Source organism: Neomonachus schauinslandi, chromosome 10 (assembly GCF_002201575.2).
Source record: "Neomonachus schauinslandi chromosome 10, ASM220157v2, whole genome shotgun sequence".
NCBI classification, from domain to species: Eukaryota; Metazoa; Chordata; class Mammalia; order Carnivora; family Phocidae; genus Neomonachus; species Neomonachus schauinslandi.
The window spans coordinates 74,933,100-74,951,199 of record NC_058412.1 but is presented as its reverse complement, the minus strand read 5'-3'; the positions used below and the strand labels follow the sequence as shown (position 1 = coordinate 74,951,199).

Sequence of the window (18,100 nt, the reverse complement as noted above, 5' to 3'; positions counted from 1 at the left end):
GTACCCAGAGCGTGTGTGCTAACTTGGCAGTGAGCAGAACACACAGCCTGTGGTTTCTAGGAGGGCTTGCCTGGGAGGAGTGCCAGGAGAGAGGCGCAGTGAACCAGGGTCAGAGATTGCCCAGCTCTGAGAAAGACAAAACACTGGTGCTGTCTGGTAGCAGCTAAGGGGAAAGGAAGCTGCAGCAAAGCGGCACAGACACTGCTGGGCCCCATGGCTGAGGCGGCCCCAGAGGAAAGAGGACTGTGGAACGGAGCTGCTCCCCAGGATGCCTCTGTGAGTGAGGGGCAGTCACCTCAGTCATGCGGGGGTGGGAGTGAATGGGACCTTTCTTTCCTCCCTCAGGACCTTTCTGTTTTAACTCATGGCCAGGACCCCAGAGGGAGAATATGGCAGCAGGACTCTCTTCCCTGGGCATCAAAGGGCTGAGGGGAAGGGATTCAGGGAACAGGGGTGGGTAGGGGGCCTGTGAGGTCACTTCTGCACGAAGGCACGCTCCTACAGGGAAATGACATTCCTGTTTGTGACTTAGGCTGATGTAGCTTTTTCTGAAGGAGACTGCAAAGCAGAAATGTGTTCACATACACTGGGGACTCTGCAGTGCCTCCTTCATCTGTGTGTCTGTCAAGCTCAGAGTCTCAGACGCAGTAAACTGATGAGCTAGGATGGCAGGCAACTTTTATAGGAACATCAGAATTTATGTGCAAAACATGGCTACAGCAGGCAGACATAAGACCCTAGAGAGAGCTGGAAGGTACAGACAGCAGCCAGGGGGTCGAGAGGTTGGGGCAGAAGGTCTCCACCCTTATCTTACATGAGAAATGTTTACTTGAGAAATGGCCTTTGGCTAAAATCAGGGTGTGGGTGGGATTTGAAGCAGGAGGCTAAACTGGAAGACAGAAAGGAAGCAGAGCCCACCCTCTATCCCCACCTCACCCCAGCACACCTTGCTGTCTGCCTGCCGTGGAGAGGAGGGAGAGAAAAGACAAGAAGGTCTGAGGACTCCACACCCAAAAGAGAAGGCCACAGGCCACCTAGTCTGGCCCTGAGTTGCTAGGATAGGACTACAGCTCAGCCCATTCCTAGTCCACTCTGTAGCCATGACAAATAGCCACTTCTGATGTGGGAATACAGCCAGTCCTTGCCAAGAAATGACTCCTAGGAGCTGTGACTGCAGTGCTCATAGCCTGAATAAGATATAAAGTTAGCAGTGGCTATGGGGACACTTTCTGCTGAAAAGGTCTGACAATTCAGCCACCACAGCATAGGATACAAATAACTGCCCAAATCCAACATCCAGGAATGCCTACCATTTCCAATTTCCATTTCTCCAATTCTTTACTCAAGGTTCCAAGTGACAATCTTCCCCCAACATTTAAGGCATCTGGAACAAGAGAATGAGGGCTACATATCTTATGTCTAGATGTTTTAAAATTATCAATCAAGCTAAGAACTTTAAAATAGTTTTTATCTTCTTGATATACCTTCTGCACAACCTGAAAGGCCAGGTGTAAATTTAGAAATTCTAGGATCTTTTGGAGCAGCAGCTAGAATGTGGTGGCACAGGGGAGCCAGCTTCCAGCCCAAGCTACAGCCTATCCCCCTTCTCTGCCCAACCCTAGCCCCACACATGACTCACACACCCCTATGTGGTCATGCCATCCTGCCTACCCACATTCCATTCACACTCCACAGACAAATGCCCCTCTGGCCTGGGGCGCCTGGAGTGGCAAGTGCCCTTGGCCCACAGACTCCTCAGTCCATGGGCAGAAGCATAGCCAGAGGAGGACAAGGGGGGTCCAGTCCTCAGGGCAAAGATGTGTGAGATCTGGCCTGACCATTTTAGTAAAGGCCCAGGCTCATCCTCTCAGCTAGGAACAAACCCTGCATGTTTCTGCCAGGCACTGAGTCCTCAGTGCGTCGCAACTCAAGGGCAAGGATTCCCCATTTTAGAATAAGGAACTTGGCTCCATGCTCCCTGAGTTCCCTTCTAATCTATGCTTCTGACTCAGGAATTTGATCAGAAGTTAATACAAGGAGAAATTACAATGTAGCCCAGCAGGAGCCAAGCAGGTTACCTACAAATAAACCTGCTTTTGCTTTTTTCGGTGTCACCTGTCAGAAATTCAAGTGATGTTCTGACAGTCGTACTGATTAAGATGTCAGCTGAATAGATATTTAAGTATTTGAAAAATACAGAGAATTTGTCAAAACCTCAGGAAGAGTCTAACAAATCCTTCCTGGGAGCCAAGGAAATATTTCAAAATGGAACAGAGGCCATCCCCAACCCAGCAATGAATTCTCTTCCTCTGAAAGTCGCCCTGCCTGTGCAGCTCCAGAAAGGTAGTCCCTAGATGGCAAATGAGGTCCCTGGCTTGCCTGTGCCTGACTACTTAGCCTGGGGGAGGGGTACTGCCCAACCCCCCAGGAACAGGGAGCACCTCTCTTTTATCTGTCTCCCCATTCTGACACCTCTTTCCCCACAGCCCCAGCACCCTCCACCTTTTCAAAGCACTTATCTGGAAAGTGGAATCCACTTGGGCATGAGGTCACCTGCACATAATACTCCAGACCCCAAAATGTCTGACCTCCTTTCCTAAGCCACCCCTCCACCTGAAATCTAACCTGGGTAGCTTTTGGCCAGGTCTTTGTTCACAGAAACAATTTCTGAGCTAACTCATATCTTATACCAATCGACTTAATATCCACCCTACAGACATTTACTTTTTTATAAACAAACAGGATGCATGTTAGCCCAAATGAGTCTCTCAATAATTGCTAGAATTTCTGATAGTTTAACGGAATTAAATGGAAAAACTAGGCAGTGTGAGTGCTGGTGGTGGAAGTGGTGAGTAAGGTCAGGTGCAGAACTGATGTGCCTGGAATACAGCACCTTTCTTAGCTGCCCTGGATCTCCCCCAGGAGAGAGCTCCTTCTCCACCTCTGAGGGCACAGGCCCTGGGCCCTGCTCCATCTCCATGGCCGACTCCTGCCTTGGAGGCACTGGCAACTGAGGCGCAAGGTAGGAGAAGTATTCTGGAGTTATACTCGTGGGCTCCCTCTCTCACTTGGAAAACATATTTTGAATTATTTCAGACAGATTATAGAGTAGCGAACTCTCATGTACACACCACTAATTACCAAGAGCTCTGAAGCTTGCTCCCCTTGCCTTCCCCTGTAACCTTCTCTCTTGTATTCCTGTTCCCCAGAAATTGCCCTGCTGCTAAATGAGGTGTTCATCTTTCCCAGGTTTTTCTGTATAATCAGACAAGGTAAGTAGCTATGGTCTGCTGTTTCCATACTGCCCTGGAACTCTGGGGACTACTCACAGCTGCTGCTGCAGACTGTCACCTGTATTGACTTCCTTCCTCTCCCATGGGGCTGGAACATCCTGTCTGAGGACCTCGGACCTCCACCACTACAGGAAGTTTGACAGAGACTTTTGGACGTTATTTTCACGTAAGTCATAAGTCATTTTATTTTCACACAAAGCACAGGTAGACACAGTGTACACAGTGTAAATATACCCTGAATGGATGCTTGAGGTCAGCCTGCCTCTACACCTGGCCTGTCACACTCAATCCTAACCACCTATGCCATTCATTAAGACCTACACTTCTTTGCATGGTGACAGATGGTAACTAGATGTATTGTAGTGACCACTTTGCAGTGTACACAAGTATTGAATTGTTGTGTTGTATACCTGAACTAATATGATGTTATATACCAATTTTACCTCAATAAAAAAATCTAAGCTGCTCAGAAACCACCTTTGTCACATCCCAAACTCCAAGCCCGAAGAGTGACGTGCGCTCCAAGTACTGGATGCTTGCTTGCTTGACTGAAGGAACACATCAGTGTGAGAAGAGCAGCTCTGGGGGAAAAGATCAGAATCAACTGGAACTTATTAATAAATACACTTTTTCATGCACTAAGAAATAAGAGAAAAATGTATTTAAAAATGGAAATCTTACTAGGCAGGTTCTTCTTTTTTTGGGCCTCAATGATTTAAAGGATTGAACTGATAAAACAGAAGGAATTCGGATCAGCTGATGGCTAATACCAAAGGTATCAGTTGATACCATGAAACACTGATTTATTTGATGTACAAATATAGCATCACTCCAACAACAACAAGATGATGACAATGAGGACTATGACAATGAGAGGGACTTCCTCTGAAATCTCCCAACAGCATTTTGAATGGCTTTGTTGTGCAAAACTCATTAGAATAAGATGCAACTTTTCCAAGGATGGTGTCTTCCAAATATTGAGCATTAGCTTTTTGATAGTTATTTCCTCTCACATGCCAGGTACATGGAGTTTCTTTGGCATTAGAAGATAGTAAGCCAGAGACAGGGAAGAGAAAAGTTAAGGCCACCCCCAGCTCAGGTGTCCCCAGAGCACAGAAGCTCACAAGCTCTCTCCAGTCCGGAGTCTGGGTCTTGTCCACCACAGGCTGCCTGGGTCCAGGCTCCACCAATCTGAGATTGAGTTTTCTGGAGTCAGGAGCTGTGCTGGAGGGAAGCCCCAAAGCTTGCTCTGCAGGGAAGGAAAGATTTGCCCTCATGAATGCTCATATTTTCTCAGAGCCCTTGGGCTCCACCTACCCAAACCCATGTCTTTCCAATTCTGGATCTCAACCACACTAGCTGCTGCTCTCACCTCTTGGGTCTCCTCCCTATTTTCTCTTAAGTGCTCAGCAGCTTTTGAAGGAGCCCCTCACCTGTCATGTTTGCCAGCAGGGCCTCCAGGACAGCTTGTTCTCCTCCAAAAGTGACAACAGCCCGTACTTCACCTACAGCGGCCAGTCCAACACCTTGGAAGTCCAAGATCTCAGCTACCAGGTAGAAGCACACCTGAGGACAAGGTGGGAGGAGTGGGCAGGGAAGGCCAAATGATTCCCCAAGTGGAAGGTAAGGGTGAGCCCATGCTGGCCACGTTGATGCCTCACATGTTGAGTGAATGTACAGGAGTGCCCTCACCTTCACATACCATAGCTGGAGGTTGACAGGCGTAAGAGTACGAGACCTTTGTAAAACATAAATTATGTGAACCTGTGGGGGGGGGGAATCTCTCAAACTTTTTTTAGCTTCAGATTTTGAAATCATTTTAGACTTCTGGGAAAGTTATAAAAATAGTAAAGAGTTTCCATGTACCCTTTGCCCAAATTCCCCTAATGTTAACATCTTGCATACCCAGAGTAAAACAATCAAAACTAAGAAATTAACAATACTATGACACCATTCTATAGACTTCTTTCAGGTTTCACTAGTTTTGTGTTTTGTTGTTATTTGTTTGCAAAATATACTGTCCCTGGAACTAATAAGACATCCAGAATGCAAGGACTGCGGGCCTTTCAGAGGCTTTCAGGGAACCTCTGGTCAGATTGAAGACTTCCATTTCTCAGACCCACCTGGGGGCAGACCCCAGGTGGTCCAGATGGAACATGCTGGGGGCTGCAATGCTGAACCTCAGAGGCTCAACCCTGGCTTCCTGTAAATGTGAGTTAGGACAAGCTAATGAGGCATGCCATAACCTTTCTCTGCTCTGCCACTTGTTAGCTATGTGACCTTAAAGGAGATTTACACAATGCCTTATACACAGTAAACATTTAATAAATCATTAGTAAATTACTATCTTTAAGTGAAGACATCATTTTGCTTTATGTTGTATTTTCCTTTCTGTTCTGCTATTGTACATGCTTCCCATGTCTTCAGACTTAGAAATGGTAGCTTCAGGTTCTCAGCACAGGGTCTCAACATGGGCTCCACCCCCATGTTTGATATAGGGGTGGGCCCCTCAACCTGTTTGTATCAGCAGGAGGATATCTCCTATACAGAGCTGAACAGAAGTTGCTGAAACCCTCTGACCACTCAGCTCTCTGAGGAACCTTCCAATGTTTCCCCACAGGTGGACATGGACTCCCAGGTGCCCTGGTTTAAGAAGCTGGCTCAATTCAAGATGCCCTGGACATCTCACAAGGCTTCTTGTGAGCTGGGCATCCAAAACCTGAGCTTCAAAGTGAGGAGTGGGCAGATGTTGGCCATCATAGGGAGCTCAGGTACCTAAGGGCAAATAGTGAGGCAATGGGTTCTGTCTCTCCTGGAAAGAAGACTGGTCCCTCAGACAGATGGATGCTTCTCACAGAAGCATGAGTAGAAACAGCATAGCAGAGTGGGTGAGAGCACAGGTTCTGGGTCAGACAGACCTGGGTTCAAATCCCAGCTCCTCCAGGGCGCCTGGGTGGCTTGGTCGGTTGGGTGTCTGCCTTCGGCTCAGGTCATGATCCCAGAGTTCCAGGATCGAGCCCGGCATTGAGCTCCCTGCTCAGCGGGGAGTCTGCTTCTCCCTCTGCCCCTCACTCTTCTCGTGTTCTCTCTCTCTCACTCTGTCTCTCAAATAAATACAATTATTAAAAAAAACAAAACAAAAAAACAAATCCCAGGTCCTCCATTTACTAACTCTCAGGCAGTCGCCATCATTATGAATCACAAGTGTGCCTCTTGAAGCTGCAGCCAGGGCTTGGTCCTTAGTTAACACCTATATTGAGACAAAGCAACAACCTTTCCAAGATCATCAGGCAGCTTCAGAATTCAGTGTTCTTCTCGGGGGACTTCTCCACCACCAGGGACATTCACTCATTGTTGCCTCACGACCAGGTAGGCACAGCCCCTGTTGCAACTCCTACTTCTGAGAGAGCCCCTCCAGTTCTTAGTGCAGACTTCAACCACCTGCAAAGATCCAGGTTCTTGGAGTGCCTCAGGGTCACTTCCACAAGCCAAACTTAAAATTATAAGGTGGCCAGAGGTGAATGGGGCCTTGGAGAACAAAGTTCACTCTCTCCAATGTATTCTTTCTTTTTCCTTCCCAGTTTGGAAGCCTCTTTAAAGGAGGGTTTTTAAACTACCAGTATTTTAAGTTATCAATCAGAGTGTCCTCCTGCCTCCCCTCAACACATGCACACCTTCATTCGACAAATGGGGAGACTAAAGTCTAGACAAAGTGAGTGATTCCCCTGAAGACATATTTAATGCAGAGTTGGAACTAGAACTTTGGTCCTCTAATTCTCAGATCAAGCGTTTCTCTCACATGGTATGAGAACACGTTATACCTTTTAGTCATTTCCAGAAGTAAAGATTACTGTACTTTTTTTTTTTTAAAGATTTTATTTATTTATTTGAGAGAGAGAGAATGAGAGAGAGCACATGAGAAGGGGGAGGGTCAGAGGGAGAAGCAGGCTCCCCACTGAGCAGGGAGCCCGATGCGGGACTCAATCCCGGGACTCCAGGATCATGACCTGAGCCGAAGGCAGTCGCTTAACCAACTGAGCCACCCAGGCGCCCCAAGATTACTGTACTTTTGAACATCTCCAAATTTTTAGTCTTCTGATAGGGAAATTCTATTTATTGTCTAACCAAAGATCAAATAAGATAATGTGTGTCAATGCACTTTGTAACTTAAATAACACCCACAGGGCGCCTGGGTGGCTCAGTCGTTAAGCGTCTGCCTTCGGCTCAGGTCATGATCCCAGAGTGCTGGGATGGAGTCCCACATCAGGCTCCCTGCTCAGCGGGAAGCCTGCTTCTCCCTTTCCCACTCCCCCTGATTGTGTTCCCTCTCTCGCTGTCTCTCTCTGTCAAATAAATAAATAAAATCTTTAAAATAAATAAATAAATAACACCCACAGGTCAAGTCCTGCCCACTTTTGACCCTGCCTCTGCAATTCTGATCTAAACATTTCATAGGCCAATTTTATTTTTGTAAATCCTGGTGGCTTTTCTTGTTATATCTGCTTTTTCTTCATGAACTGAGAATCTGGGGCATATGTGGGCCCTGTGGAGGCACTTCCACAAAACCTCAGAGGCGTCACAATTAATACTTGCTACACTTGCTTCTATAGCTATTAGCATCCTTGAGGAAAGTGAAGTTCGGAGAGATTGAGTAGTCTCCAGGCCTTCTGACTCTAGGTTCAATGTTGTTTAGCTTCAGGTTTACTTAACTAAAATTATTTAAATGATTTCTTTTTAAGATTTATTTATTTATTTGAGAGAGAGGGTGCGAGGAAGGGCGGGGGGATCCTCAAGCTGACTCCCCACTGAGTGCAGAGCCTGCCGCCAGGGGGCTCAAACCCAGGACCCTGAGATCATTACCTGAGCCAAAATCAAGAGTCAGCTGCTTAACCGACTGAGCCACCCAGGTGCCCCTAAATGATTTCTTAGAAAGATTTATCAATTACACATACTGTGACTCTTACTCCACTTAAAGAATGAAACAAAGAATGAATGAATGCTCAGCATAATTTATAAAATATAAATTAAAACAGCCCCAGACACTTTGGCTGCTCTGTAGAATCAGCAGTAGTGACAAAGGTGTTTTCCAATGAATGAATTTACTTAATTGGAGACTCCTGCCATTTTATAAGGCTCTTGAATGCCTTGGGTGTTTTCTCCTGGTCCACAGAAGGTCTCCCCAGTTGCACTAGGCAGTCTCCACTGGAAAGGCCACCCATACCTCTCATAAAGTGTTTAGGAAATGTGGCCTCCGCACTCCCTTATTGGGAATCCCATTGTAGCTATGAATGTTGACAAAGTCCCCTGCTATCTCAGAGCCTGGATCTGATGTCTGAGGCTGGGCAGGGAGCAGGACCAGAGCCCTCCCCTCTGGTTTCTCTCCTGGCTATTTTGCTCCACTTATGTTCCTAGGGACCTTGAATGAGGTGTACCTGGGAGGTAGCATGCAGGTCCCTTTCTACTGTGAGAGCCTCTGGTCAGTAAGCAGAAGAATTATTGGGGAGACTTCTTTTGTTTTTTGCACTGGAGGCATGGGGCTTCTTGCAGGAAGCATGTGTGTATGGCAAGGAGGGGTGGTTACATTTGTGTATTGGCCCTTTCCTTGTTTGAAAACAGTTGCGAAATTTGCTCTCTGAAAGAAATTGATAGTAAAGAAACCAAACCCTCACTTGGGGGGAATGGGACAGAGCCTCATCCCTACCTGTTTGCAAAGTGTTCTCACAGCTGCAGCCCAAATGGCATTCACAGCTTAAATGGCTGTCAAAGAGTCTCATCAAATGCTTCTGGAAACCTGATCCAATCTGACACTTCCCCAAATCAACAGCAATCGCTGTCACTCAGAGGTGGATGGTGTTAACTCAGGGCAACAGATCACTTTTTCTAGAGAGTAAAAAGTACCACTGATAAAAATAGGAAAAGACAGATATAGAGAAATACACATGTGTATACTATGGTTTAATTTTAAAATCATGTCCACATCTATTATTCCTCTATTTTTTTCTCCTTATTTCTGAAAATAAGTTCCAATTTTGCATTTTTAAAAATATTCGTGAGATCAAGCCCCATGTTGGGCTCCTCTCTCAGCTGGGAGTCTGCTTGAGATTCTCTCTCTCCCCCTCTGCCCTTCCCCCCACTCAATCTCTCCCTCTAAAATAAATAAGTAAATCTTTTAAAAAAACACCCTTTTAATTCTCCAAAATTAGTCCTCCCACAAAGCCAGCTTCTGAGCCAAATGTTGCTGACACATTTACCACCCAAAAATGGTTAAGCTTCATGGTGCAATTAACACCAGCCTTACTTGGGAGAGAAAGGGACTTACTAGAGGCGGAAAGGGGCATTTGCTTCAGGTACAGCCAGGGCCAGGACTCCAGCCCTCTCCTGCCATGCAGCCCCTGGCTACCTGGCTTGAACCCCCAGCGTCAACGTGCCTCCAACGCCCCAACGATGCTCAAACTGGCTGCAGGTGAAAGGCCTGGAGCTCTAGGTTCTGGGACTGCCCCATCCGGTCCAAAAGCTGTGCCACTTTCCCTAGGGGCTGGTCCAGAGTGGCTGGAGAATGTGTGGGCTGCCGTGGCTTCCAGGCCGGCCCCCGCAGCTCTGCTCTCAGGATGTTTGGTGGCTTCACAGGCTGTGGGAGAGCCTCTTTGCTGGACGTGATCACCGGAAGGGACCATGGCAGCAAAATTAAGTCAGGCCAAATCTGGATCAACGGGCAGTCCAGCACGCCTCAGCTGGTGAGGAAGTATGTGGCCCACGTGCGCCAGCACGACCAGCTGCTCCCCAACCTGTCTGCGAGACCCTGGCTTTTGTTGCCCAGCTACGCCTGCCCAGAACCTTCTCCCAGGCTCAGCGTGACGAAAGGGTAACTACCTGACCCTGGTGACCCCAAGAAGTCATGACATCCTTCCCCAGGTCGAGTTTGAGCAGCCCCGCTCACCATCCTTCCAACCAACCCTACGCTCAGCCTTTCCCTCAGTCCACCTTTAAACCCTGCAACCCCCGGTAAGCCGCCTGGGCCCTGGCCAGTTCCCTTCACGGCACAGGACAAAATGTGTGAGGAATGCTGTCTACCTGTTTTCCTGTCCTCCGTGTGGGCAGGGAGCCCAGCTGTCTTGCCCCCAGGTCGCGGCCACGTTTCCAACATGGCGCCACGCCCTGCGCGTGGGAGCCGCTCAGGACGTGCGGAAAGAATGCGGGAACAAACACCGCATGGGGCAGTGAAGGCTGGAGCGCAAACCCATTCGGAGGGGCAGGCGCTTTACGCTCCGGGACAACACCGGCGTGGCCCCGAGCCAGGCGGGCGGCCGCGCGTCTAATCCCCGGCCCTCCTCCGCAGGTGGACGACGTGATCGCCGAGCTGCGCCTGCGCCAGTGCGCCAACACGCGCGTGGGCAACGCGTACGTGCGGGGCGTGTCGGGGAGCGAGCGGCGCAGGGTCAGCATCGGGGTGCAGCGCCTGTGGAACCCAGGTGAAGGCGCGAGGTGGGGCCGCGGCGCCCACCTGGCTGGGCCCTGGCCAGCCAGAGTGCTGCCGGCTCACCAGGCCCCTCTCTCCGCTGGGAAGGAATCCTCATTCTGGATGAACCCACCTCCGGGCTCCATAGCTTCACGGCCCACGATCTGGTGAAAACCCTGTCCCGGCTGGCCAAAGGCAACCGGTTGGTGCTCATCTCCCTGCACCAGCCTCGGTCGGACATCTTCAGGCTGTTTGATTTGGTCCTCCTGTTGATGTCCGGCAGCACCATCTACTTGGGGGCAGCCCAGCACATGGTGCAGTACTTCACAGCCATCGGCCACCCCTGTCCTTGCTACAGCAGCCCTGCCGACTTCTTTGGTGAGCTGCCAGGCAGCGCCCCCACCCACCAAGCCCCGCCAGGGCCTGGTGGAGGGATCCGGAAGGGAAACTCAGAGGCTTCAGGGGGAGCAGGACCTGGGAGGGGGGTGGACAGAGCAGGCTGTAGAACAAGTGTCCCTTTGCCAAGTATCAAATGTCAGAAACGAGTGTCTGAATAAAGCAGCTTCTGACGTAGCTACCCTTCTGTGCAGGATAGGTAAGAAGCCTTTGAGAATTCCAATGGCTAGAGGAGATAGAATCCAAGAGGATCTGGATCAATTTCTAGAATTGTGGTCTTTATTCAGACTCTGTAGGGAAACTTAGGTTACCTAAAGTCAGGAGACCACCAGGAAATCTTAAAGCTGTGCCCTGATGCCCCCAAAGAGGCAGAGAGCCTGAAGGCACTCGGTGGTAGAGGGGGCCCCAGGGCACAGGGAGCTCAGGGCCATTTGGAGGTTTTGGTCAGTGAATCTCTAGATAGGAAAATTGTTCTGTCAGCACCAGAGAGGCCTATCTGCTTGGGGTTCTGAGCTCTTAGCATATAGCCCTCGGGGGAAGGGTAAGCCAATTCCTTCATTCCTGGGGAGACAGTTGTTTTTACAGGTGCCTGACCTGAAAGCAGTTGCCTGGATCCTGAATGCTGAGGAGTGCCGTGGCTGCTGGCCAGGCCGCAGAGCTTCACCAGCGCTGGGGGGAGAAGAGCGGGGGAGGCCGTAGCTGTGGCTAGTCTAATATGTCACCTGGAGCCCCAGCCTTCCTCCCAAGATGGCCCAGTGTAGCAAGGGCGTCACCAATAACCATGACGACAGGGACCATGTCCTTGAGGGCAGACACTGGGCCCAAAAGCACCAAGCTGCAGAGGGTGTGCCTTGGACCCTCGCAGACCTGCCAGGGTCATCTCCATCTTTACAGATGAGAAGACCAAAGTCTGAAGAGTTAAACCCCTTGCACAGAGAACTTGTAAGGCACAGAATGGGGACTCGCAGCCAGTGTGTCTGGCCCCCTCCCTGACTCCTGACCCTGAGCCCACATCCTCCTCCCAGCATCCAACGTGCCTCCTTCTCGCAGGAGGACAGGCTACTCTCTCCAGCCTGCCAGCCCTTGTGCACTCACACTGTGTGAACTCACATAGAGGGCACCTATCAACCTGGCCATGGGGAGCAATGTGCAGTAACCCCAGAGGGGGTTACCAGAAGCCAGATGTCCACCACAGACCTGAAAAAAAACCCCTTTTTCTTTATATTATTTTCATTTGTGGGGGAAGGGGCTCTTGCCTACCACCTACCAATCTGGGGTACAGGGCCTGGCAGTACCCAGAGAGTCTGGTGTTCTGAGCTACAGGCCTGCACACTAAGGAGACATACTGCGTTTTACAAGACGACTCCTAGACATTATCCTGCCTTGCGACATGTCATGAAAATGGCAGGAGGGAAGAGACAGAGGTTAAGAGGAGGAATAGTGGGAGGTGAGCCACCCTCCGGCCTGGAGTAAAGCTGGGCTCAGGTGGGCCCTGGTTATGACTGGGTGGGTGTGCCTTTCTGACACTGCAGCAGCCCCATGAGAGTAGAGCTGGGGCTGGGGCTCCCAGATGCTCCCCACAAGTAACGTGGAGGTGGGTGCAGAGCAGCCTGGAGGGCAGTGACAGCTCACCCTCCAGCCAAAACATTCTCCCCTTTTAGGCAGGCTGCTTGGGGAGCCAAATTACCTATGTACAGTGAGAACTAGAACTTCCAGGTGCCCAGACTTCCCAACCGCCTCGTGGCCAGCCCACCTTCTCTCCATGGGCAGGTACACCAGGGAGGCTTAGTCCTCATCTCAAGCTTCCTAAATGGCTTGAGTTGGAGCCAGGGCATAATTGTGCCATGATCTTTGGCTCTTTCTGATGTCCCCATAATGAGCCTGGGGGTTGAGATGGGGGCCAGGGCCCACAGGGCCTCTGGTGTTGCCCTTCCCCTGCAGCAGGCTTTCCCCTGAAGTGGATGTGGCCAGGCCCAGCAGGGTGGGAGGCCAGCCCTGGGTGTCTCTCTGTCTCTCTCTGCTCTGCTCATCACTTCATGGTCCACTCTCAGAGGGTGGGGAGCACATCCTGCAGCCCCCAAGGGCTGACCGGCATTGTGAACTGGCCTTGCATCAAGCTCCTCACCTGTGAGCAGGTACAGAGACCCAGCCACCCATGGCCCCACATCTTCTCCTTACAGTGGACTTGACTAGCATCGATAGGCGAAGCAGAGAGCAGGAAGTGGCCACCAGAGAGAAGGCTCAGTCCCTTGTGGCCTTGTTTCGAGAAAAAGTTCGTGGCTTCGATGACTTTCTGTGGAGAGCAGAGGCGAGGGAGCTGGGTGAGGGCATTTACCTGGAGAGGTAAGGCAGGCCAGGGTGGCTCTGGGTGGAGAGCTCCTTGCCGAAGGCAGCCGCCCCCACACCCCATGACACACTGTGCTTCTTGACAGCCCGGCCCTCCCCCAGGACACTGACCAGCCCCCGACTCCCACGGAGCTGCCCAGCCCTGTGCAGCAGTTTACCATGCTGATCCAGTAATTATCTGCCATTTCATCCCACTACCACCAACCCTGTCCCACAAGTCTTTATTGTATCAAATTAAGCCCTTTCTATCTAAAGTGAATTTGAAGGAGAAAGCAAGAGGTAGAATCATTTTTAAAAAAACCGGTATCACCAAGACCAGCACTAGCCCTCTGTGCAATACAGAACACTCCTGTTACTTTTATTCTTTAAACAATATCAAAATGTCCTTACTGGCCGGATGATTGGAGAAATTACATAGGATTGTGGTGAAAAATTCAGACGATACAGGAGAAACCCAAGTGGAGAGGGAAGGTTACCTGTCACATCAGCCCTCAGAGAAAACCAGACCCACGTGTTTGGTGTGAGTCTTTCTAGATATTCCCATGCACACAGCGTTTTAATACATAAATGAGATCATACTTTGCATATGGTTCTGTAACCATTTTTTTTTGTTTTTGGCCTCATATAGAAAAGGTCTCTACCTCTCATCTGGTTAGGTCTTCTTCGGCATTCCAATCTAAAAAGCCATAATTCATTTCCCTGCTAAGTGCATATTGATGGTTCAATTTTTTTCAGGCTTTTGCTATGGCAAGTAACGCTGCAGCAACCGTCCTTTTACATATGTCTTTACATACCTGATTGGTTATTTCCTTAGGATAATGTCTTTAAGTAAAATTACACAGCAGATACGTTGACAATAAAGTAAATTATTTATTGTGTACCTAGTGTGAGACAGATGCTTTCATCAATGATCTCATTTGAGCCTCACAGTCCTTGTGAGGGGGTAGTGCTATTCCCATTTTACAGATGAGAAAAGAGAGGCTTGCTGAGATTAAATGACATTGCCATGTGACAGGGCTGGTATATGTTGTTCCCTTGGCATCTCTTTTGTTTTCTAAGTCGTCAGATTTTCAACAACTTCCGAGACCTGCCAACTGTCCTCATCCATGGGGCAGAGGCCTGCCTGATGTCCCTGGTCATTGGGTTCCTCTATTACGGCCATGGGGCCATCAAGCTCTCCTTCATGGACACAGCCGCCCTCTTGTTCATGATTGGAGCTCTCATCCCTTTCAACGTGATCCTGGATGTCATTGCCAAATGTGAGTGGGCCTTGCTCTCTGTGACCCACACCTGAAACAGCCAGAGGACCCAGCGTTGGTCACCCCTCTGAGCCCGTCCAAAACCAGCCTATGTTCCTCTGAACTCCTGGGGAGAATGGGTTTGCTGAATAGTTTCACCATGATTGCAAAACAAAAGGTGATGATTGTTTTTAAAGTTCGCACATTAATATTAGTATGCAAATGAAAGCAGATTACCCAGGAGTCTTAGGCATTCCTATTATAGCAGGAATTATACTTGACAGCAATGCACAAGTCACAGAATTACAAACATCTAAATTAGGATGGTTTAACTCTGCCTGCTTTTTAAAAATAGAAGACATTTAGTCAATATGACTATTTATAATTGTACTAAGAGAGACTCAAAAGCAGAAACACTGAAAATTAATGTCACTTTCATTCTCCTTTTCTCCCCCTTTTTAGGTCACTCAGAGAGGGCAATGCTTTACTATAGCCCTCTCCACAACCTCTCCACATCCTCCTTCGGCAACGCTCTCTACAACTCCTTCTACCTCACCGGGGGCTTCATGATAAGCTTGGACAACCTGTGGACAGGTAAGGCCTACTCCCCTCCCCTGGTCAAGCTTTTTGAGTCTTTCTGGGGCTGGATGAAGCCTGCTTTCACCTGGGGATGAGAACTCACCATTTAGATCCAAGTTAAGCCTGGTTTTTCTGGGAGCCAACTGTCCTGCTTGTCAAAGGAATGACTCCATGAGAGGGTGCAGATGGCACCTTCTTTTATCCCCCAGCTGACACCTGGAGGTCACCCTTGACTCTCCCCCACTCTCCACATTCACCAGTGAGTCAGGTCAGTTCTGCCTATCCCATCTTTCTGAAATGTTCCCTTGCCTGATCCCCCAGCCCTGGCCTTATTGTCGGGTCTCAGACCACCGCAGTGGTCTCTGTGATCCTGGTCCTACTGCATCCCTCTTGACCCTCGCCCATGCAGAGGGCGCTTTGTAAGGTACAAATCCATGTCACTGCTTTTTATTTTTTTTTTTTATTTTTATTTTTTAAAGATTTTATTTATTTATTTGACAGAGAGAGACACAGCGAGAGAGGGAACACAAGCAGGGGGAGTGGGAGAGGGAGAAGCAGGCTTCCCGCAGAGCAGGGAGCCCGATGTGGGGCTCGATCCCAGGACCCTGGGATCATGACCTGAGCCGAAGGCAGACGCGTAACGACTGAGCCACCCAGGCGCCCCCATGCCACTGCTTTTTACAAGCCCTCTGGGGAGCTGCTAACTCCCTGCAGCCCCCACCTTGCTCTTCTGAAGTCCCCAGCACACTCCACGCACACATAGCTGAGCCTGTGTGGCTCTTCTCTGTAGGGCGCGGTCCACCCCCGCCCCCACAGCTGCTCCCTTCTCCAGACCAGCCAGGCTGGGCTTGTTCCTTCCTCCTGCTCCGGGCACTGTGATACGCCCGTGGGGTCAGGGCACAGACTCACAAATCTCAGCTGTGCCTCCTTGAAGCTGAGCACATGCTGGGATACCTCGTAAATGACTCTCTCAAATTGTTACCTTTCCAACATGTGGTGACCCCCACAGCCACCTGGCCCCCTGTACTCCACCCCATGTCCCAAGCTGTCACTCTGGCTCTTTCACCCTCTCCCTGCCCTCCTGCCACCTCAGGGACCTTGCTTCCCTTGGGGCAGAGCCGCCAGGGCCCTGTGGTCAGGGGTGCTTCCCAGGGAGCAGGTGGTTAGCCTGTGTGAGTAACATGGCTCTCACCGTCTCCAGTGGATTTCCAAAGTCTCCTTTCTCCGCTGGTGTTTTGAAGGGCTGACGCAGATTCAATTTAAAGGGCACATTTACCACATGGCCGTTGGCAACTTCACCATCCCTATCCCGGGAGACATAGTAAGTAGCTGAGGCCTTCGACTCTAAATAGCTAACATCCGTCCGAACGTTTTCTCAGTGAGTTCACTGACGTCTGTGTCCCCAGATCCTCAGTTCCATGGGCCTGAACTCGCACCCACTCTACGCCATCTACTTCATCCTCATTGGCATCGGTGGTGGCTTCATGATCCTGTACTACGTGGCCCTGAGGTTCATCAAACAGAAATCAGATCAGGACTGGTGATTCATGCCCAGGCTCTGGCCTGCTGGTGGGGACCTGAGAAGACCCTTCAACTGCGCTCCTTTCTTTCCTCCCAAGGAGCCCCTTCCCGGGCACCAGGAGGACAGCACAGGGAGCTCAGCTACACGGGCCCTCAGCACTGCAGTGGCAGAGGCTGACCACAGGATGGCAGTAGAATAAAGACAGTAGAAAGGGATTTGTGATCCCGGGCCAGAGCTCGCCGTTCCTGGGCAAGGGAAAACTGATCTTGGGGACACCTACAATGTTGCTAATTGATTTCCTTTTCATATGTATTTATATAGGCCACTCAGTGCAGGATGGGAGCAAGTTAAGTATGAATTGAATAGGCTATGCAAGAGCTGGATCCAGAGGAAACAACAACATTGCCTAGTGAAATGTTTGGCCTCATCTTCGGGGCTCCCCAAACTGTGTTAAGGCACTCTCAATACAGAAAATGATCTAAGACATACCAGTGAGATGTCATCCTTTCTTTTTGTGTGGGATCACGGGCTCCAAAATCCAAACGGAAGAATTCAAAATTTATTGAACATCTACTGTATACCAGGTAGAGTTCAAAACGCTTTATTTATGTGGATGACCATATACAGTTCTCAGCCCTTTGAGGTGGGTGGTATCCCATTTTATAGATGAGGAAACTGAGGTAAAAATTCACTTTGCTAATAAGTAAGGTCACATGGCTACTATGTGGTGGAGTCACATGTGGGGGTCAGAAAACTTTGGAAGCCTTAGGGGTTGGAGGGCAAAAGGCAAGTCCTGAGCCACTGTACGGCTTGGAATTCCAGGAAGATGTGGTAGAGGCTGTGCCAGCTCAGCCGGGCCTCTTAGACTTGCATCCCACTGGCCCTGGCTGGCTCTGAGGACCAGCCTCGAATCTTTTACAGTGGCCACGGTATGGGACAGATCATGCCCAGGTTGCGTGCTTTGTTGCCTGAGCATTGAGGACCATCTGACCCAAAACTGGTACACAGAGGGGAGCAGATTGTTCCCAAAGGAAACGCCAGCGTCTGGGACCAAAAAAGGAGGAAGGTAAGTATTTGGGAAGCAAACAGTAAACACTCACCCCAGGTTCCCTAGACTGTTACTATCACTGCTCCGGGCAAGCAGCATGGACCTTACCTGGGAGCTGGTTAGACAGGCAGAATCTCACACTCCACCCAGACCAACTGAATCTGAATCTGCATTTTTAAAAGATCCCCAGGTGATTTGTGTACCTGAGTTTGAGAAGCAGTA

At 49.7% G+C, this 18,100-nt stretch overlaps 1 protein-coding gene across 1 annotated transcript; it reads left to right on the top strand.

Annotated features, from left to right (window-relative positions):
* Window positions 1-213: 213 nt before the first annotated feature.
* Window positions 214-16,866, top strand: ABCG8 (ATP binding cassette subfamily G member 8). Its single transcript, XM_021701217.1, is given in 13 exon segments — window positions 214-276; window positions 4,746-4,847; window positions 5,914-6,064; window positions 9,921-10,082; window positions 10,085-10,155; window positions 10,630-10,762; window positions 10,858-11,127; window positions 13,326-13,488; window positions 13,578-13,661; window positions 14,551-14,750; window positions 15,192-15,346; window positions 16,510-16,629; window positions 16,715-16,866. Coding segments are annotated over 13 exon segments (1,812 nt in total). The 3' UTR covers window positions 16,853-16,866.
* Window positions 16,867-18,100: the final 1,234 nt, after the last annotated feature.